Raw genomic sequence first — 23,494 nt, 5'->3', positions numbered from 1 at the left:
TTAAAAAATAATTTTCTCAACACTAAAAATATTTAACACTTTTCATACAAAAGACAAAAAAAAGAATAGTCACTAAATAAAAAAATTAAGGTAAGTAAAACATACTGATACTTTATTAGATAGTGAAATAAATTTAATAATTAAAAACCAAAAACTGACCTTTCACAATTATGTCCTGTAGTAGCAGCCTCACAGTTTTCACACGCACCAGTATGCAAATGACAATTATCAGCATGACCATTACACTGACATCTCTGGCAGTTTGGAAAATTCCATGAACCTGGTTGACACTGATCACACTCTCGTCCGTATGTGTTATTATGACATTTACATTGACCACTATTTACATCGCAGAAGTTATCAAGTGCTCCTACTGAATTACAATCACAGGCTGAAATAAAAAAAAAGAGGATTTAAAATAAAACTCTAATACGTTATCAGCAAAGTAATACAATCGATTTTAAAACTATTAACAGTCTTAAAATTGCTAATGCTCAATCAACAGGAAACAGTCAGTGTTGTGGTCCGATGCGTTTGACAAACTATATATTATTAATGAGGCTCATTTCATTATCAGTTTTTTAAAATTAATATCTATTTTATGACTGTGTGCAAAATTTTATCCCTTCTCTTTGCTTTGTACTGCAATAACTGCACTACAACACAGGAAACAATGTTCAAAGTCAGCCGTGTAGCTGTCACAGATACAGAATCAATGGATAGGTAAGGTAAGATATTACCTAAATTTGAAAATATGCTATTTTATACTTTTGAGGAAAAAATAATCAATTTTTTTTTTCAAAAATAATTTTTTAACAAGAGTGAGTATATATATATATATAAATGAAATACAACCTTACCAACAATTGTCTGCATTCTTTTTTCTAGTACTTTCGGTCATTCGACCATCCTCATCCTCAGGAAAAGTTATTCTGCTATTTATATCATTAAAATTAAATTATGTAAAAAGTAAATTTATAAAATGTTAAAATCACAACAACTGGTCGTCATAGTATAAGGTTAGTCATGTCTGTTATGTAAGAAGGTTGCAGTTGTTATAAATATCAGTGCTTGGAGGGAGACAGTTTAGGCATCCTCATAATTATTAATTATTTGTTTAAATAAAATATAATCCTCGAATCTGGTCTGTTCATTGATTAACTTATTGTTATAATAGTATATATTGAATTTTTCGAGGATAATGGTTTTATAAAAGTCGTTCGAAATATTTAATATTTTAATAAAATTGTCGGGATTGTAGTTGTGTTTATTTTGTAATATGTGTCTAGCATAATTTTATTTATCTAAGTATCCTTTATTTGTTAATGTGCTCTTTGGCTCTAATACAAAAATAACAGTGAGTCATACCTATATATTCTAAATGGCAGTCTTCAGATTTCAGAATGTAGACTCCTTTTTTATCTAAGATACTTATATTTTTGGAGTTTGCTATTTTAGTATGCTAGTTATTGTTTATAAAATATATTATTTTATTGTTGGTAATTATAAAAATTTTAATATTTATAAAAATATAAAAACTAAACTAAAAACAACAACTCCTTCATAATAAAATTTGATAAAACAAATACTCCTGTCATAATTCACAATGAGGTATATATTGAAAAAGCAAATCAGTTTTCTTAAATGATAATAATTTTAAAGAAATAAAGGATCCTATCCCAAAAATTAAAAAAGACATATCATCTAAAATTAATAAATGCAAATATATTTTTAGGGATACCAATAATAAACCAAAATTTAACTTAACCAATGCTCCTCATGCCTCCATGAGCATTTTCAAAGTCTTACCCAAAATACATAAAGAAGGCTTTCCAATATGTCTACTCATAAATTTCATCAATTCACCCACATATCAACTGAGCAAATTTCTAGCTAAAAAAGTGAAGGAAAATATTAATTTAAATAATAAATACAACCTAAAAGATAGTTATGAATTAATAAATATCATTGATAAAATTAAAATAAACACATCAACTAACTCATAACCCTGGACATAAAAGATATGAACACTAATATTGATATAAAAGAAGTTATGAACATTATATATAACTGATTATCTAAATCAAATTAACATACTGAATGGATAAATGAAATAACCAATTTACTTAAACTATGCTCTAATTGTAACTACTTTAAATTCAACAATAAATACTACCAGCAAGAAAAAGGACTTATTATGAGATCAGCCATCATGGCAGATATCATCATGGATAAGTTTGAAAATACATTTTTACCTAGCATTTTTTAAAATCTCCAAATCCTTTTATATAAAAGATACATTGATGATATTTTAATTATTTTTAATCAAAATACAGACAAATGACATAAATATAATTTTTAGTAAAATTAATGCAATAAATCACATCAATTTCACAATAAATCATGAAATTAACAATAATAGTATTGATTATTTAGATATGATCATTGAAAAAAGTTTTAATACTTTAGAAATCAATATATATAGAAAACCAACAAAACATAACACTATAATACAAGCTAATTCTTCTCATCCATGGAGTCAAAAATTGGCAGCTTTTAATTCTCTAATCTAAAGACAAGCGTTGTTCATTTGGACCTCATGTAGAGGAAGCAATAAAGAAAGCAGAACAACAGCTGAGGGCTATCTCGAGGCTGATGGCGAACACAGTATGGCCACGAGAGAAACGTCGACGAGTCATAGCTGCAACCGTGACAGCAGTCCTATTGTATGCGGCCCCTGCATAGAAAAGGGCAGTGGCGGTTCAGAAGTACAGGAGGAAGCTGGAGGCCACTCATAGGAGGCTGCTTCTGCGGGTGACATGTGCCTACGGGACGGTCTCCTATGACGCGATCTGCGTCATTGCGGGAACGCCGCCAATAGACCTATTGGTTGAGGAACGATGCTTGCGGTTTGAAGGTGTAAACAAAGAGAATGCAAGGGAACAGATCATGGCCATCTGGCAGCAATGGTGGGAGGCGAGCCAGGTAGGACAGTGGACTATGCGTCTGATTCTGGACGTGAGTGCTTGGGTGGGACGTAAGCATGGTGAAGTTGGATACTGCCTCACTCAACTACTTTTGGACCATGGGAACTTTGATAGCTATCTGCATCGCTTCAAGAGGAGGAGAACGGCGGGTTGCAGGTACTGTGCGATAGCTGACACAGCCGAACACACCTGGTTTGACTGTGTCAGGTGGGAGAACAAGAGATGTCAGATTCCGGTGGCCTTAAAACCAGATAAGGCCACGCATGTGTTGTCAGACACATGCTCCAGAGTGAGAATGGATGGAGGGGGAGGTAGAGAGAGTGGCTCGTCTCATACTAACAGTGAAGAGGTAGGAGGAACCCCCTTGACGTGCACACGGCCCTCGATGTCAAAAGAGGCGTCGAAATGTGTTTTATTTTTGTAGTTGTTAATGTAATTTGCTAGGTTAGGAATTTATGATCGTATTATGTGTCTTTGCTCATGTTGTTGTTGGATTATGCTGCCGGATATACCGATGGACATAGAATGGGGGGATATCGTGTGCGGTGCTCTACCGCTGACGACGAGGGAGACATGGCGCAACAAGGGGTCATGGGAATGCGTGGGGGATTGAGGACAGGTACAAGTCCATCTTCATGCGTGTAGGAGCCAGGGAGGCAGCCTCTATGCCTAGGGTGTTCGGGCCTACTCACGCACAAGAGTGGGTGGGTCAGAGCTCCCCGATGATGGCATGGGGGACCCTCGAGGTGTGCATGGGGGGACGCGTAACTATGAAGGCCAAACGAAATGTGTGTCTTGATCAGGTACAATAGGGACTGGAAGGGTGCTCGTCTGCGGAGAAAAATTCTGATCACCGGATGAGGTGATTAGTATGTTTTCGAGGAGGCACGGGAAACCCCGATGGGATGTCCGAGTTCGAACGAGCTAGGGAGGGCAGACTGCGCTGCCATGAAACCCTGAGGTGACTGTGTTAAGCTTTTTAGCGTGGGCTGGTCATCTTGGGGGAGTTTAAAAAAAAAAAATCTAAAGAGCTATTAAATATCTCAGACACAACAATTTAAAACTAAATTCCAAAATAAATATTATAAAGAATATAGGAGTATTAAATGGTTACAATGAAAAACTGATCGATAAGTTATACTTTAAAAATTAAAAATAAAATATATATAAAAGACAAAATAAAATTATTACATGACTTTAAAAAATCTTATATAAAAATTGAATTTAACCCATTTTATAAATATTTTGATAAAATATATAAAACCTATAATCTAAAGAAAACACACCACCAACAATAATTCTTTTCCTATTAGAGCCAAAGAGCACAAAAGAAAGGATACTTGGATAAATCAAACTATGCTAAGACACATACTGCAAAATAAACACAACTACAATCTCAATAATTTTATAAAAATATTACAAATTTCAAATGACTTTTATAAAACCAGTATCCTCGAAAAATTCAATATATACTATTATAATCAATGAATAGACCAGTTTCGAGGACAATATTTTATTTAAACAAATAATTAATAATTATGAGGATGCCTTAACTGTCTCCCTCCAACCACTAATATTTATAACAACTGACATTCTTACATAACAGACATGACTAACTTTATACTATGATGGTCAGTTGTTGTATTTTAACATTTTATAAATTTACTTTTTACATAATTTAATTTTAATGACGTAAATTGAAAAATACCTTTTCCTGAGGATGGTCGAATGACCAAAAGTACTAGAAAAGAGACTGCAGACGAATTGTTGGTAAGGTTTTATTTCACTCATTTATATATAAATAATATTATATACTGTGCCATGTCTAAAAAACTTAACATATAATTTTTAATAAAATAATTTTAAAAAATTATTTATTTATTTTTATAAAATAATTTTTTGAACCTGAAAGTTCAAATAAATAAATTAACTCTTAAATGTATCTAAACGAGATGTATGTTAATTGCATTATGAATAATAATCATCATTTAATCAGAACAAGTAAAATTAGAAGACCTGATTTCAATAAAATGAGGATTAAAAATGAATAGGATAAATACCTGCAAAGTTAACCATTAAAGAATTTTAAAGCATAAATGTCAAATGATGGGTAATGCTGAAGACAATTGAATACTGAAATGTGAAATGGAAAGTTCAGTTCAGGTAACAAAGATATAGATGAATCTTAAGTTAGTAAAAATTGATATAAGATAATTTTCAAAACAAGCAGATTGTTCGTTAGTGACTAAAAACTTAACTAAATTTATTGAAAATATAATAAGCAAATGTGTTTTGTGGGTTGTTGTTAATAAGATAAGATAGATTTCATTATTTTTCAGTTTTATTTCCTATTTTTTAGCTACTGAAATTTAGAAAAAATATATTATAAGAATAAATAAAGCATTTAAAAAATTTATAATTTTGGGAATGGAGTTCAGTTTTAACAAATTTTTTTAAAGATAGCTGCAAAGAGCAAGAGAGAGGGAATGAAAGGAGGATTTGGATGTATTTTTTAAAACCATTATTTTAATTTAAAATAAGGCATCACAAAATGCTTTAAATTTCCTAGTTGCAGCAATTAATTTTACCAACATTTATTACTTTAACAGAGAGAGATTTTAAATATATAGTTATATAATTTCCCTTAATTACAAATCGAGTACAAATCATTATCTTTCTAGATTTTACCATTACGATAAACATAACAATAATGAAACAGGGTGTTTTTGAAAAACATCAGTGGAATTAGGAAATTATGTTATAATATACATCTAAGTGTTATGCAGTAGACTCTGATAACAATGGCAAATTCAATCTGATAACAAGATTTCAAAACATATGTCATTAAAATATACAATCACAAAATATCTCATGACAATACAGTGGTTTTTTTCTCCCTCTCCTACAAATAATCATTTACTTAATTGCACCATACTTTGTTTCAGTGATCTTATTGTGGATGTAGATGTTCTTTTCTACTGTTATTCATAGAAGTTTTTCATAAAATAGTTATTTACACACTATATTTTATTACAGAAGTCATAATTATCTATATTAGATATACCTTAATCTTTCAATCTAACCCTGATCAAAGGCAGTAGAACTGTAGTTAATCGTCTACTTTCTCCATTATCCATTTTCTAAAGGTCAATGGAGCAGCCACTTCTTTACTGGGATTTTAGTCGGGTGGCAATTCTGACTGTGAATTGAGTTACCTGTAGTGGGTTACAAAAAATTTAACCTACAAGCTGAGCCCCCAACAATAAAGCCAGGTCTCCTGATCCTCTTGAAATTGACATCAATCTAGTCCTATATAAAGTAAAAGAGAAAATGTCATCTAAATGGAGAAGAAATTTTGGAAGACTGAGGCTGTAAAAAGCAATAATTTTAAGAGAATAATAATATTTGTTCTTCTACAACAATAATAATAGTTGTTTTTCTATTTCATGTTAAATATTAAAAAAATAAACTTGAAGTCATAAGTTTAAATCACTCATGGGAAGAAAAAATATTTGAAAGCCTAAATTAAAACAGCTTAATAAAATTCTTTATGAATGGTTTCTTTAAAAAAGATCATAAGGAATTACACACCAATCTTTTATAACAATTAATTTTTATCTTACTTTTTTATTTTTTAACAAATAAAAAGCAGCATAAAATCTTTAATAATTAAATGCCAACTGATCTGGATTTCTAACATTTTAAAATACAGCATTAAACTTATAACTTTTTTTTTAATTCATCCGACCTATAAGAACTAAAATTCATTCTGAATTACAACTTAACAAATTTATTACCGCACTAATTTACCAAAACTTAAAGCACAACTTACATTTGCATCCTTCTGGGCCAAATCCATATGTGCCAGGTGAGCAGTGGTCACAACGTCGACCTTCAACATTAGGTTTGCACTGGCATTTACCACCAAGTGAATTACATAATGTACTTACAGATCCAGTCAGATCGCAGTCACAAGCTAAAACACAATGTTAATTATTAATCATTAATATGATTTGTCTATAACATGACTAAAAAAAAAAACTGGAACAGTAAATTGCTTCCCTTAAAATCTGATAGTTCCAATCCACAACACCTAGAATTACTCAGGGCAGAGCATCCTGGAAATTTAAGGATGTTAAGCAAAAATAAAAGAAGCAGATGCCAAAACCAGATTTTTTATACAAAAATGCAAATTTAGACTCATGCAAGTATCACTTCTTTCTAGTTTCTTTTCTCTTCTTCCATGAATTTTTAATCTTTTTTAGTATGGCTTCATTTTTGCATCTGTCTATTTTCTTCCTGTCCTTTTTTCTACCACAAGAACTCTTATAATGTTTCAGAAACATTAATATTGTTTCTGTGTAATACTTAATGTTAATGTTTCAGTAACTATTCTTTAGAAATTATCTCTATCATAAGAGTACCACCTGTTACTGGTAATTTCTTTAATCTGTTTCAGGTAATTTGTTGCTTTTCATGCTTCACAACTTATCAAAGATTTGTTTATTCTGTTTGGGTCCATCCTGATCATACAACACAAAAAATTTAATCTCAAAACAAGATTTAATGAACCTGTTCCTAAAAAATCACTTGAACAATGGATTACACGATCATGGTAACAGTACAACTCAGTTATATTTTTTGAACATAATTATGGAAATTTCTCCAGATATTAGTAAATCAATTTCATTAATATTAGTAATTAAAAAAAAAAGTGAATCATGTGAATTAGAAAGAAAAGAAAAAGAAATCACCTCTTTCACTAATGAATTAAATCAGTGCAATACTAAAGTAAAAATAAAACACTTTTTCTTTTAGACTAGAAAAAAAGAGTAAAATTCAATTTGACCTATATTTTTTTGGTCTATACTCAACTCTTATTCATGAATAAATACGCAAATTCAATGATTCTTTTTCTCCTGTTCAGCAGAAGTCTTGTTGGTGGTACTGCAGTAAGTTTCTACCAGACATCAGTAGAAGATTTCTTAAGCTAAAAATTCTAATCTCAACAACTTGAAAATATTTTTTATGTGTTTGACATCACTATTACTTAGTAATGGATTGATATAATTTAATGATAAATAGTCTACAGCCATTCTGATATTCAAAGTATCCATGTGAAACTTTAAGAAAATGAATTAGAAAACTTAGAGAACAAAAATAATACTTATTCTGAAACTTTGGAGAATTTTTTTCTGGTAAATGGAATTATGAAATTTTAAGGTCAATATATTCATTTCATGAAAATATTTTTCAAATTTCAAAAATAAATATAGAATACTTTTAAAGATAATTAAAAAAAAAATTAATAACTGTTCAACATAAAAAATCTAACAATTTGTCAGATGTGTGATTTAATCATTATATTCATTTGGGAAGTTAATTTCAATTATTTTGATGGGTTATTTAAGAGAAAAGAGTTTACAAGGGCAATAAAATAAGTAAAATATAATAATTTATTTAAAAAAATTTACTCAAATGACAGTAAATTATATATATTATTTTTAATGAATGACCAACCATCATATGAATTTTAGAAGTGATATTTTTATTTTATCAGCTGTTAAATATGCTTCTCATCAAGTGCTTCTGCCCTACACAAAAGGGTAATGTAGAATAGCCATGATTCCAAATAAAGGTACATACAAATATAACTTGATAGAATAATAAAAAATAGATTAAATAGAAATTTCATATACTTACAGAACGCACCACCAAAAACATAAAATCCAATACTATAATCATATTTTTTACAAACATCAGGGATTTCCCCTTTAACAACATTTAAAAACTGATCTCTACAACGATAATGTTCATATTCCTTTAATCTATTTATATTTTGTGGCGTGGTCTGGAAGAATGGTAAATTTTCAACCCGAGGAATTAACACTATCTATAAACAAAAATTTCAATTGTACATAAATTAAGACAACTAAAGACAAAAATAATAAAAGTTGTAATTTCATAAAAGTAAAATATATTTATTCCATCAGAATAAATGAAAGAAATTCAATATATAACTTTTTATATACGGCATAAACTTGTTCCAACAACCATTACATAATAAAAAATCATCAATTATTTAATTTACAAAACCCATTCTTATTAAATAGATTACTTATAATCTCATAAACCAGATAAATGATATCTGTGGCTTTTATAACTATTCAATAATAAATAATGAAATGAAAAACTACAGCAAGACAGTTCTGCCATAACTGTAAAATCATAAAAAAAAGATCAGTAGTCAGAAATTATTGTTCCACAAGTATTTTAGAAGTAAAGTTTCAGTCATTAATAATATTAAAATGACTGATATTTTAAAATTAAGCACCTGTGTTTAATATGGTGTTATGTGCTAAGTATCAACAGCATGTAGTAGACAACATGTTAGGATATTAACCAACATTATAAAGGGGTATTAATTTTAGTTATCAGCATCATTTGAAATCTTTAATACTAACTGATGAGGTTATTGCCAGTTTATAACTCTTAATTACTAGTGAATTTATTTTTATTAACAACCATTTAGCTTTGAACTTTTTTCAAAAAAAAGAACATTAAATTTTAAAAAAGCTGACAAAAAAGTTGTAATACTTTCCTGGCACTGGTTATTTATTTTTAGATAGTGAAAAAATAATTATACATGAAAATAAACCAAAAAGTTTTAAACAATTCAAAAAATAATTATTTTTAAAATCTGATCTACTACCCGTCACCTATATTGCTCCTAAAGTATTTTTTTTGGGTCACTTGCACTATTACTACGCCTAGAAAGACATAAAAAAAATTTAGTTAAAAAAATATACAATAAATAAAGACAGCTTTTTCGATTTTTGGGAAAAAGAGGAATTTTGATCATAAACTCTATCCTTCAAATGGTCACAAAGGAAAAAATAAAAATAATCAAATCTGGGAAACAAAGAGGCCGCTGTTCTCTGCTGACAGTTTGTTCTGTAAAATCTGCATGAAGCCATCCCAGTGACTTTTCAGTGCGTGACATGTTATTATGTCTTGGAAGAAGCCATACGTTTTTTCAAAATCTGTTAACTGAGAATAGAATTCATAAAACATTGTGTACACTGGTATAAAAATACCACTGTGATAACTTACACATAAATTTTTTTGGAATGGCAGAAATTCTTTTTCAAATATCAGCTACGACTTCTGGAGTCCTAACAGAAAATCTATTTCATTTTTCTTTTGAAACCAACCCCATTGTACTCTACTTTTTAACCAAATTTTATATGGTACGCTTTGCTGGGATACTAATATTCAAAAATTTTCCATAAATGTTTGATGCATTCTTGAAACAATCCAAAACACATAAGCTTACACTAAAGCAACTTTTTCCTCAACTGAATAAGGCATTTTAGAAAAACACAACTGAAAAGAACAAAACTACACTGCATAAAAGCACAAACAGTTTACAACTGACAACAATAAATGAAAGTAATAATACAGACAAACAATAGTGGCACTAGTAGTAGCAGCATTAACGATGATACTCAAATAACTGCAGTTTGAGCTGCCTTGGTTCGGTTTTAAGTTGCTTACCTGGTAGTATGGCTACAATATTTCCTTTTATGATTATTTATTTATTATTTATTTCTAAATATATGGAAAAAATCCCATTGATACAATTAAATTTTAACAATAAAATAAATAATGTTAGGTAACAATCAATCATATTGCAAAACATTTTTTGAAAGTAAATACTTCATGGATCCATTACAAAATTACTAATCCATTGACTATTTCATAAAAAACTATTAAAAATGTTACTTGTTATAATGATAAATTACATTAAAAATTATAACTAGAATTAATTTTGGATTGGCCAATTCCGTATTAGTGTAAGCATTAATAAAATGAGTTGTGAAATTCTGATATGTTCAAGTAGATAAATAATAAGGGTACTATGAATTTCAAGTAGACTAATAATGGGTGTTCTAAGTCAAATTGTGTTTTTGTTATTTTTATTTTATATATATATATATATATATATATATAAATAGTTTGTTTCATAATGAATAAATAATGTGTAATTTATTCATTGCTGTTAATAATTTTTATGTGTTGAGTTACTGTAACTGGTTTTTTGTAAAACTCGAGAGAGCAATCTTAGGATGTAAACTTATCAAGCAGCATAGTCTTAGTACATTGTTTCGTAAATCCCAACATTAGTAGGTTCATTTTTTTTTATTCTTTACAAATTTTTTTAAAAATTAAATTTTTATTTTTGTAAAAGATCTAAATTTGATGTAGTATAGAAGCTTACAAACTGGCACCCAAACAGGGACCAAAAGCTTACATTATAACAATTTATAAGTAAATAGTATGGGTAAAGATCAACTCTTTCCATAGCAGTTTCAATACTAGGTATTTTTAATAAATTACAGATGTTTGTAAAATCATGATCAGAATAATGCATCAGAGAACAATTCTAAATGCAGAGTAACACAAAAACGAATAGCAAAGTTTATTTTTAAGTAGTTGTTTTTGGATTGCAGTGTGTGGATGCCACATTACAGAACATACAGAGTAATTGTAATTTTGATATTAATATTGTTTCATGTGTTTTAAATATCAAGGATTTAGGTGTTATTTTAGACTGAAAAATCATCTTTTTAAATTCACATGAAATTTACTGTATCAAAAGCTACAAAAAAAATTAACTTTATCAAAAAGTTCTCCAAACATATTTAAAATTTTAAAACATTTAGGAGATTTTAATTTTCTTTTGTTTATCCCATTCATACTCTGTATGAATGGGATATTTTAAATATGAACATATTTTAAATATGTTTGGAGAACTTTTTGATAAAGTTAATTTTTTTTGTAGCTTTTGATACAGTAAATTGCATGTGAATTTCAAAAGATGACTTTTCAGTCTAAAATAACACCTAAATCCTTGATATTTAAAACACATGAAACAATATTAATATCAAAATTACAACTAAAATGTGAAGTATTGCTACCAAAAGATATTTGAAAGGATATATTACAGTTCAATAAAAGTCTATTTTCTATATACTATTCAACTAAGGAATTTAAATCAATTTGTAACAAGTATTAATGATATTAGCAAGCCGCTTATAATTTTACATGTCACTGGCAAATAATAAAACATTTAGAATGTTCTAATGCTTGACAATAATCATTTTATAATTAATGAAAAAGGGTGGACCAAGGTGTGTATCCTGACCAACACCTCAAGTAACTCTTACTGGATCAGAAATAAAATTATTTATTTTAACAAATTGTATTCTATTAACAAAAGAAGCAAAGAAGTTAAGTAAATTATCATGTATACTGATATACTTTCAGTATATCATGTATACTTTCTTACAAGCAAATCAATATTAACCATATCAAAGGTACATCTAAAGTCAGTATAAATTGACTAAATTATAACCATTGGTAACTGACTCAACAATATCTTTAGTATATATGCTTAGATTCATTCAACTAGAATTCCCTGCAAGAAATCCATGCTATTATGGTACAATGAATTTCGATATATATGATGTAATTTTATTGCAAACAAGGGTGATCAATTAATTTAGCAACAACATTGCATTTATTAATGGGATGGTAGTTATTAATGTCAGACACCACCTTTTTTTATGTATTGGAATTATAAATGTAACTTTCCAACATTCAGGGAATGTTCCAGTTGAGAGAGATAAATTAAATACAGTAGACCCCCAATTTATGATGGCTGTGTTTACAATGGCTCACTATAATCACCTACCACATGAGTGGCCTACAGTTGTGTACAGTACTGCACTAAAGAGAAGCAAAGGCAAAGGAACTCGGTCGTTTTGCTGAATTCATGTGGTGTTAACTTTTATAGCTACTGTACATACTATGACATACATCTCAAGGTTGTGTTCAACCTCCCCTATCCCCACCACTCTTAAGGCGCCGCATATCCTGACAATTGTATGTGGGCTGTAGGACCACGTAACAGTCCTATAGCCCATTTCTTTGTGTAGCTTGGAGATCACTCCCTTTGACTTAGCGGCAGTATGTTAGTGGATATTTGTCACATGTGTATGTCTGTTCTTGTTTCCTGTTTACAGTGTTTCTAGTCTTAATTACTGTATTGTATTCGTTTCTAGACGTCAATACTGTGACATTCTGTATTTGCTTAAAAATGTCTGATAAACAAAAAAGAAACCCAGATGTGCGCGTACCACTTAAAATTGAAAGGAAGGCAATAACATTAGAAACTAAACAAAAAATTTTATAACTTCATGGTTAGGGTTCAAATCTCAATGAAATGATAGAAAATTTTTGATTGTCTGATTCTACCATTAGCACTACAATTAAAAATACAGAAAAATACATTACTGAGATTACTAATGCCATTCCTATGTTGTCTTGCAAATTAAGAAAAAGGGAAAGTTTAATTTCAGAAAATGAAATGATACTAATAAAGTAGATTAACTGACAAACTCATTCTTTAAGTATGCCACTAAGCTAGGCAATGATATCAGCTAAAACTGTTTCAATTTTTGAATGTCTGAAAGAACAAAGAGGCAAAACAGACGCAACTTTTAGTGATAGTAAGGGATGGTTTAATTGTTTCAGACAAAGAGCTGGCATGTATAACATAAAAGTGCAAGGCAAAACTACAAGCGCAAATACTGTAGCTGTCACACAGTTTCCTGATTCACTGCATCAAATTATTGAAGAAGGAGAATACTCAAGTCATCTTCTGTCAATGTTGATGAAACAGGATTGTTCTGGAAAATAATGCCACCATGAACTTACATTGCTAGGAAAGAAAAAAGTATACCCAGTTTTAAAGCTGCTAAAGATTGAGTATCTATTCTTGTGGGAACTAATGCTCAGGGTGATTTTAAGATGAAATCTTTAGTTATTTAGCGATCTGAGAATCCAAGAGCGTTTAAAAATATTGATAAAAATACTCTTCCAGTTATACGGCAGTCAAGTGTCAAAGAGTGGATAACTGCTTCAATATCTGAAGACTGACTTGATAAACATTTCATCCCGCAAGTGAAGAAGTACTGTATCAACAAAAAATTGCCATTTAATGTAGTTTTATTAATTGATAATATCAAAAACCACACTGCAGCAGGCCTACAAGATAAAAATTCAAATGTAAAAGTAATTTTTATGCCACCAAATATATCATCACGATTCCAACCCATGGATCAATCTGTCATTGCATGTTTTAAAGCGTATTACTTGCATGATAATTTTCAACAATTATTCAAAGCCGTTGATAAGAAAGGTGGACCAACTATTATAAATACTAGAAAAAATTCAACATACTGCAAGCTGTAAAACTTATTAACAATGCACGGATGGTAGTTTCTGAAAAAACCATTCAGAATGGATGGAAAAAGATTTGTCCTCATTATCATAAAGACAAGGAAATTAGCGAAATCCCTGTGTTGAGTGCAATGACAGAAATTGTAAAGATAGCCAATAAACTCAACCTGGAAGTTTGTAATGAAGACGTTACCAAGTTGTTGAAAGCTGAAGAGGATCTTTCCAATGAAGAGCTTATTGCAAATGTTCAACAAGATAGTCAGCAAATGGAAGAAGAGTTCGATGAAGTAAGCGAATCAGAACTCACAGTTGACCAAAAAAAATAAAGGACGAAAGACTTTCCGAAGAACTTAAATAATTTTGAATCAGATGATCAAATTTTGAACGTTGTATGGCAGTAATTGCAGACATACAGCATGAAATTGCATGCTACCAAGAAATTTATAGATCAATGGTGGAAAAGTTCAGAAGCCAATTCATTATTTCCTCAAAACAGCAAGAAAGGATGTACAAGAAGTGAGCTATCAAAAAACAGATCCTTAACCCTCATCATCGTGACAAAAAGATAAAGTAGGTATGTTTTATATTTAATTTTATAAACAAAGTTGGTAAGAACTGTTTAAAAAGACTGCTTTAAATTTTTAATATTCATACTCTTTATACATACTTATAATACTGATACATAAGTACGTATGGTACTGTATTCCAGTTTTTGTATTTTTTTTAAATTTTGTTAAATTGGTTAAGTGTAAAAAATTAAATCTTACTTAACTTATTATATTCTGTTTTTTTTTCGTTTTTTTTTTGAAAAGTAATAAAAAATAGTTTAAAAGACTTGTATAATCTTAATTATAAGTTGTATAACTTCATTATGACTATGTTATATAGAGTTAGGTGAACTTTTGATTTACGACCGGTTTTGCAGACCCCATTCAGTCGTTGTAGTGGGGGTCTACTGTAATTCAATTAAAAAATAGAACAAAAAAGAAAATTTTTTTTATAAATATTGGATGAATATTATTTGAACCGACACCAAACTTATCATTAAAACTAGAAACCGCTGATCATCATTTGTTAGAGTTATTATCACCGAGACAATTATTATACTTAAAATCTATTTCTGTTGAAGACAAATCATAACAAGTGTAGATACTTCTAGATTCCTTAGCTAAAGGTTAAAAATATTATGTTATATTAACAATTATAACAAAAATTTGTTAAAGTGAAGGCAATATTTTGTATTTTTGCATCCAAATGAAAACTGAAAGCAGTCTAAGTTGCATTATCAATTATCCAAGTATAAATGGGTACATTAAAATCTCCATGAAGAATCAAACTGAACAAGAGACACTAGAAGACCAGAAGACAACAGGCAGAACTATTTAAATGTTGCAAAACAGACTGAGTAATGTAACTGATAAAACCACTTAAGTAATCACAAGTTACAACTGGTGGGATATAGACTCTGAATAGAATTACATTACATTAAATGATATACTGATCGATACACATTCAAAAGAATTATCAACAAGTGGAATAAGCTTGCACTGAAATGATTTTTTAAAGCAACTAAAACACCACCTCCATTTTTCTTTTCACTTTTAAATAATGAGAGATCACATATAATCTAATCAGATTATGCAATTTGTAAAACCTAGTTCAGTGTCACTAATCACATTATGTAGCCATGTGACCGGAACCACACGAGTGCGCGATAAGGAGGGGTGAGCTAAGCTCGAAGAGCGGCTCCCCACAAAGTCAAGGGAAGTGGCCGATGGCGGTGCAGTGATCGGCCCTAGGCGGGACACAAGCCTGCTGAGAAGCAGGTGAACTCCAGTTACAAAGGTTTAGGGCAGATCAAGGAGATGCAGTCGGAGTGGACCAAAATTTCCCCAAAAAAGGAGTCGAGACCTTGGAGATTCGGCAGCTTGTTGACTCCTATTTGAGTCAATGTGCATTGTTGGTCTTGGGTCTGAAATTAAAATGTGAGGGGCTCTAAGGTGCCAACCTTGCCTTGGACTCGGTTGTTTCACGACTGCCTGGCAAGGTAGACCAGGTTGTGGAAGGAGTCAGAGGCTTCAAGCCGGTGACAGGTGAAGCACTGGGTGAACTCCACAAGTCTATAAAACGGGTGGAGGAGAAGGTTAAAACGCCTGTCTCCTTTGCCGCAGTGGCTGCCATGCCTGTGCTTCATCCAGGGTTCACCACTCAGACCCCAGAGACGCAGGTCTCAAACAGTTCGTGGAAGTCAGGAACCTCTACTTGATTAATGTTGCAGTACAATCGCCAACTTTCTCTTCCGAACTGGGGGAAAGTTACATTGACATAACTTTGGTGACGGATGACTTGCTGCGAAGTACAAGTAGTTGGACTGTCTGGCCCAAGGCCAGTGTGAGCGATCACAGGCTCATAACCTATGAGATTGTTTACGGAGGTGGTCTAAGAGATCCAGATTCGAGACACTATAACGTAAAGGGCCTGAATCACCACAGGCTGCGGCGTATGTTGCAGGGGTTGGAATGGCGCATGGAGTACAGGGAGGAGGTGGAATTGATGACTGAACAATTTGGCCAGGGCATCAAGAATGGCTGTGATAGGATCCTACGGCGACCTCGGTCAGTGAACGGACCCTTAGATAGTGGCCAGTTTGCTAATTGGGGAGTGCCTGGAGCAGTCATGACCACTGCTTCAGAGGAGCCATCTGTTAAACGCAGGCAGAAACCCAGGAAAAAGTGGTGGTCCTCTGACCTTAGTGTGCTGCACACAAGAGTTAGGTCCGCTAGGAGAAGATATCATCGTCACCCCCTAACAGGGATTATTGTTGATGATGCTCAGTGCACACACTGAGCATCTGTGGATCTACCGGCGCGCCTGTAATGAGTATGTCATGCCATCAAGGAAGTTAGACTCAAGTTGTAGCAAAACTCCATGCACGAGTTGAAGCGCAGCCCCTGGCAGCTCGCAAAATCATGTCACCGGCCAAAGCCATTGCATGTGCTGTCCAGTGTTCAATGTGGGTTTGGTGGTCGTGACCATACTTTAACATCTGTGGCGACTTACAAGGCGTTCATGGATACACTGTTTCCAGATGTTCTGGAAGGTGAAGCAGAGGTCAGCGTTATGGCAGGGGGCTACGCCCTTCCCATAACCTGGCGTATAACCCTTCCAAATTCTGGCGTATGGGCTGCAGATCCTATAGATATAGATCGAGTGGTGGTTTCTCGAATGGCACTGAAAAAGGCACAGGGGCTTGACCAACTTGACCCGGATATATTCTACCATCTGCTGCCTGTCATAAGAGAGCCGCTTGGCAGGCTGTTCATGGGGTGCCTTAGCTGGAGCTGCTTCCCGACTTGTTGGAAAGTGTCTTTGGTGAGGGTGCTCTTAAAACCAGGAAAGGATCCTAGTGAGGTTGGCAGTTATCGGCCCATCAGCCTCTTATCGGTGATTGGCAAGTTGCTTAAAGGCTCGTGGTGGAACGTCTCTGGGAAAGCATTGAAGTGAACTGTTTTCTATAACAGTAATGGTTCACGAAAGGGGTTGGCACTGAGGATTGCAACTTAAATGCTCTTGCTGAGGTGGAAAGCGACAACTGTAGACATGTTTTGGCAATTTTTATAGACAAAGAGACAGCATTTCCTTCTTTGTGTTGGAGTTCTATCCTCTATGAGCTGGAACGTCACAATGTTCCGGTATCCCTGCAGGTCGTAGTACGTGACTGGTTGTCTAATCATACAGTTCTGTTTAAAGATGTGCACCTAGCTGTGGAAAAATCCATCACCAGGGGAAGCCTGCCGGGTTCCATTCTTGGTTTCCTGCTGTGGAACCTGGTATTTGACGGGTTTCTGGGATTAACATTCCCAGAAAGGGTCACGGCCCAGGCTTTCACCGATGACTGTCTCCTTTTAGTTCATTGTAATTCACGACCGCAGTTGGAAGGTCGAGTGCATTCGACCTTGTCGACTGCGGAGGGCTGGATGGACATTCAAACTTTAAAGATTTCTGTACCCAAGATGAAGTTCATGCTTCTCAAGGGTGCAGACAAATTATCATAGTAGAAACCCCCACATTAAGTACAAAGGCTGTGTAATCAGCCGAGTGAGAGTACATAAGTACCTAGGTGTTTTGTTTGATGAGATGTTGCTGTATAGCAACCACATTAGGCAAGTAGCAGTGGACGCCATCTCAGTGATGCACAAACTTAAGAGGATTGCTCGAAAGGAGTATGGGTTGTCTGGCCGTCAAATATACATGGTGCACCGAGGTGTCTTCGAACGTATGATCTCTTACACTGCGCATAGGTTGAATAAGAATAGAGCACTTCTTCAAAATTTAATGGGCGCCCAGTGCAAAGCCTTAATTGCGTGCACTGGTGTTTTTAAAACAACCTCCTACAAGGCTACCACTGTATTGGGAAAGGCTCTACCAATCGATTTAATGGTGAAAATTCGGGCAGCCATGTGGAGATTGTGAAGAGGCCGAGGTATTTGGGATGCAGTTTTGGGCCAGGCCAGTAGCAGAACAGAACGGTGATCACAATGCACTGGATCAAAATTTTATTCAGTTGCCCATCTCCTGCCTGCGGAATGGGACACCACGACTAAGGGAAGATCCCTGTACAAGTTTATACAGGAGCTGGGGGGATGGTATGCCTCGAGTTTGTTTTTAAGGGCAACGGGTGCCCAGGTGCTCACCAACAATGTTAATTTGAACCAGTATCTGTTTCGGTTGACAGCTGCAGGGAGGTCCAGTCAAATGAACATCTGATGTTAGACTGCCCTGCTCTTGGGGGGGCAAGAGACCGGGTCACCCTGAAACTTAGAGGCCACAGAAAAAATTGGCCATTCACAAGTCGCGAGAGCCGCATTGTCAGACCGTATGGGAGTTCCTTGATGTGGTTACTATGTTCAACCAACATCAGTAGTTTACTTAAGGGAAAGACTTGCACTGCTGTGGGAAGCTAACCTTGAGATATATGGCTGACCACCAGCCAATTAGAGCTCCAAGCACTTTAATATGGTGGACAGGTACTTGCTGGAATTCAGCGACCTACGCGTGGCAGCGAATTGCTGTCTTGACAAAGTAAATTTTAATTTATGGATGTCATATATATTTTTTAATAGTTGACAGGGTGCGCCTACCCATTTTAGTAAATATATGAAAAGTGGGCAGTTAGGACATGTAAGCCGGTGGTGTATGGCACCGTGCTTAGTCTGCTCACGCTGTTAGGTAAGCTCTAGGAGCTATTTAGGACACTGGTCGCTAAACTGTTTCGAGGCTCAGTAGCCGTTTGAGGTACAGACATTTGGTCTTATGCTTTAGGGTGACCAAATGGGGTGGTGGCAGGTGAAATGCCAAGCAAACCAATAATACCATTAACTTTACTAAATTGAAACAGCACCACCAATCATGCTACTGATGGTACAGATGATTGAGATGTGCCTTTAAGGAAATTTTTTTAGTAAAAAGATACAGTTTTATTGTGCTACAGATTTACTTTTATAAATGAATGTTGCTACTGTAATTGGTTTTGCTAGAATACTTAAAAATAAAATTAATATCTGTAGCGTTCCAATGATTCAAGCGGACAATGTTAAACTACAATTCAATCATCATGCTATTGTAAGTACTAACATAAAAGAGTAGGACAAGCTTTACTAGCATAAATTAACAACTTCTCAACTTCATTTCTGCAGTAAAATTTGTTTACCAGAGCAATGCTGACAACAGCCAATGAAAATATACACTGAATGAATATGTTCAAGTAAAGCACTAACTTTCTTTAAAACATTAAATCTGTTTCCATTAATCAACCTTTTACAGCTAAATAAATGAATTAAGCAGCTATAGAAAGAGAAAAAATTAAAATATGTACAGGTGATTAATATTGGTAGGGTTAAAATTAGGTAAAAGGAAGGCAATGAAATAACTGTTGTTAAAAATTAAAGATTTAAAATATACAAATAACTGTTATATGAAATAACATGTGATTATGTATTTAGTACACGCATGCGCGCGCGTGTGTGTGTATATGTGCATGTAAGCGCATGCATAAGTACCCTGAAGAACTGTACCTGAATCAAAAAACAGTTAAAAAGGTCAAACAAACTGAGCAACTACGAAGAAGAGTAAGAAAAGGGTATACTGACTATCCCCTTTATTTTATTTTTTTCATTGGAGGAAGGGAAACCTTTAATAGGCACCATACTGTCTCAAACCCCACGGTAATGTGGAAGTCTCCCTCGAGAGGCCACCCACAAAAAACTCTCCCCCCTCTACAACACGGGATGCCAGATTCGTCATGGTATTATCACAGAAGCCCATTTGTCTTGTCGCCATCCAAATCTCCATCACTGGCCTCACGCCTCAAAGCCGTTGGCGGCCTGCAGTTTATTTTTTACCTTGACCTTGGGGCTGGGGACCTCTCACAAGGGAGACTTGTGAGGGAATTATTCATACCAGGACTTCTTCTGCTAATGATCTTAACAGGCATCGTGGATACCGTGTGCCATGATCATTCGATCTGCATCACAGTCCCAGTCATATTCTCTGGAGTAAGCACACTAAATACTGACTATCTAACCTTATTTTCTAAAAAAATAATTCATTATATTACCACTTAAGCTTAAAGCTTTTGTATATGATATAGAAATTTTATCGTGAGTGACAAATACCATTCCTAACTAGGATTCAAATCCAATAACTTCCAAAGCAAACTGAGATACAACCACTCTATTGCAAAAGTTGACCTTGGGTTTAATGTTGAAGATACAATCAAAAATGTTTAACATAACATTGAAGGGATCACACTGTAGAAAACAAAATAAACTGCATTCGCTGGTGTTGACACAGTGTTTTTGAAATAAAGCATAGGACCTTCAATGGACGATTTCAAAATTAAAAGACATAACAGAGTACAGTATGAAAATGCTAAGAAAACAAAAGTAATCAGGATAGGAGGCAATAAGCCATTAAATGTTCACAAAAAAGAAGGAAGAATTGAAAAAATAAATTAGCAGATAGTTAGGTACCATGTAAACCTAATGTTCCACAAGCGAAAAGGACACTACAAGATGAAAACTAGAACAGCAATCAACGGCTAACAAACAATAAAAAGTAAAAACTATTTGTAGCAGAGTTGAAGAGTTGTCACTTGAAGAAGCATCAAGTAAAGTATTCTACTTGAAGTATATTTCTATATGGATATGAAATATGCACTAAGAAAAATGGAAAGAAAGGCATTAGAAATAAGGGTACGGAGGAGATTAAAGAAAGAAAACTAATCGGACAGGTAGGGAAAAAAGAAATAATAATGAGAACAGAAGCTTAATTAGAGCAATTCAGAAGAGAAAAGCTAACTAGTACAAGGTCATTTCAGGAGAAGAGAAGGATCATCACTTCAGCACTAGAAGGGGAAATAAGAGTATGAAAAAGCATAAAAATGATACGCTATCTAAAATGAAACGGGTACTAAAAGCTGTTCCAAATCGATCAGTACTAAAAGTAAGTAGAGACTAACGTGATGTAAGGGACCGAGAAAGACACAAGATATGATTGATGTGTCGATTAAAAATTTGTTTGTGTTTATGTGTGTGTTAAGTTTATGTGTTTTAACATACACATAAACTATATAGAATTAACAAGATTCTTTTTAAGAATTAAAAAAAACCATAAATATATATACAGACTAATACTCGAAATATGCACTAAAAAAAGATAGGTAACCTTAATATTTTACAAAGGTCTTTACTTGGTTTACAGAAGCAAGTTTCCTCATTAAAAGAAAATTGTTAAAAGTAATATAATTCTCACAATGTCCTCAAAAATTACAATACCAATTAAAAAGTAGCAAGGTAAATAAAAGTACTTACAGAATCAACAAGGATTGAAGCGGTTGGTGTGGCGATTTGGTTACCAAAATGTTTAAACTGTAAACGAATTTTGTACTTTTTATTGCTTTCTAAGCACACAGAATCTACAGTAACATAATTACGAGAATCTGAAACAGTAACATCACAATTATATTCCAAAGAAATTAAGAGTTTACATTAAAAATACAAACATATAATCTGATCATAAATATTTTAAACATTATGTGAAGCTGTTAGTACATTTTATAATATTATATCATGTAATCTAATGGAATGACTTACTTAATTTATAAAGATTTAACTTTTAAGCAGATTTAAAAAAAATTTTTATGTAAAAAATGGGGGAAAAAATACTAAATATAAATACATAACCAACAACTTACTGATTTAAAATAATTTAGTACATAAAATATCATTAAAAAATCAGGAATTATTCCACACATACACCAAAATATTTTCTAAAAATAAGATAATAGAAAATAAAAAACAACAATAAAAATACTTTATACAACAATGAATTCTTGGTGTGATCTGCTAGGAAGGGTTGCAGCTCATGGATTGAACCAGGGACTGTTCACTGCATGCTGTTGGAATTTATTAGTTGCTAATAACTGTACCGATCAATGCCAAAATTAAATTAATTTTTTTATTAAATTGAAAAAAGTAACAAATTGAAGCAGAAATAATTCTACTTAAAATAATACTTGCAACAATAAAGTATGTTGTTCTGAGATGATCTGATGGTCTGGATTGGGTAGCGATTACAAAAGAGAGAAAAAAAATAAAACAGCACATTAACATTATTTAAAGTTTGTTAAATTTATACCAGAAACGCAAGAAGAGTTTATGCATCAACTATAATAAAGGGAAACAATACAGTAAATAACATTTATGCTACAAGAACAGAAGACTTAACTGAGAATAATTGAATAAACATTACATTCACAAAATAAAAATAAAACAGGAATTCACACACATAATTAACTTACAGTATGAAAAACATAGCACGACCAGTCTTACCCAGCACAACATTTTACTTAAAAAATAATCTAATTTTAGTTTTTGTATATTATATCCGACAATTTAGAAACAGCCGCAAGCAGTAAGTAAAAATTAAATAAAGTCTTTAGATAACTTAAATCTTGTACAGAGCTTGACCCGACAATTTATTGATAACAAAAAAACAATGTACACAGCACCGAAGCAAACACACCCAACACACAAAGAGAACTGACCGACAAACAGCTGACATCGTCATTCGCACACAAGTCAGAATTGTAATAATACACAACCTTGGGTTATGTTGTTTATAACACCATTCACTGATCT

At 32.8% G+C, this 23,494-nt stretch overlaps 1 protein-coding gene across 1 annotated transcript in view; it reads right to left on the bottom strand.

Annotated features, from left to right (window-relative positions):
• LOC142323145 (laminin subunit beta-1-like) overlaps nucleotides 1-23,494 on the bottom strand; it is a 147,690-nt gene that overhangs the window by 111,131 nt on the left and 13,065 nt on the right. The window contains exons 4-7 of the mRNA XM_075362411.1: nucleotides 22,166-22,293; nucleotides 8,691-8,880; nucleotides 6,820-6,963; nucleotides 160-391 (exon numbers count right to left, since the gene is read on the bottom strand). Of these exons, the coding sequence (XP_075218526.1) occupies nucleotides 160-391; nucleotides 6,820-6,963; nucleotides 8,691-8,880; nucleotides 22,166-22,293 (694 nt within the window). The remainder of the gene's footprint in view (nucleotides 1-159; nucleotides 392-6,819; nucleotides 6,964-8,690; nucleotides 8,881-22,165; nucleotides 22,294-23,494) is intronic.

Source organism: Lycorma delicatula, chromosome 4, assembly GCF_047948215.1.
Source record: "Lycorma delicatula isolate Av1 chromosome 4, ASM4794821v1, whole genome shotgun sequence".
Lineage (NCBI taxonomy): Eukaryota > Metazoa > Arthropoda > Insecta > Hemiptera > Fulgoridae > Lycorma > Lycorma delicatula.
Note: the sequence above shows the minus strand (reverse complement) of the source record. Positions and strands in the feature narration are given on the sequence as shown.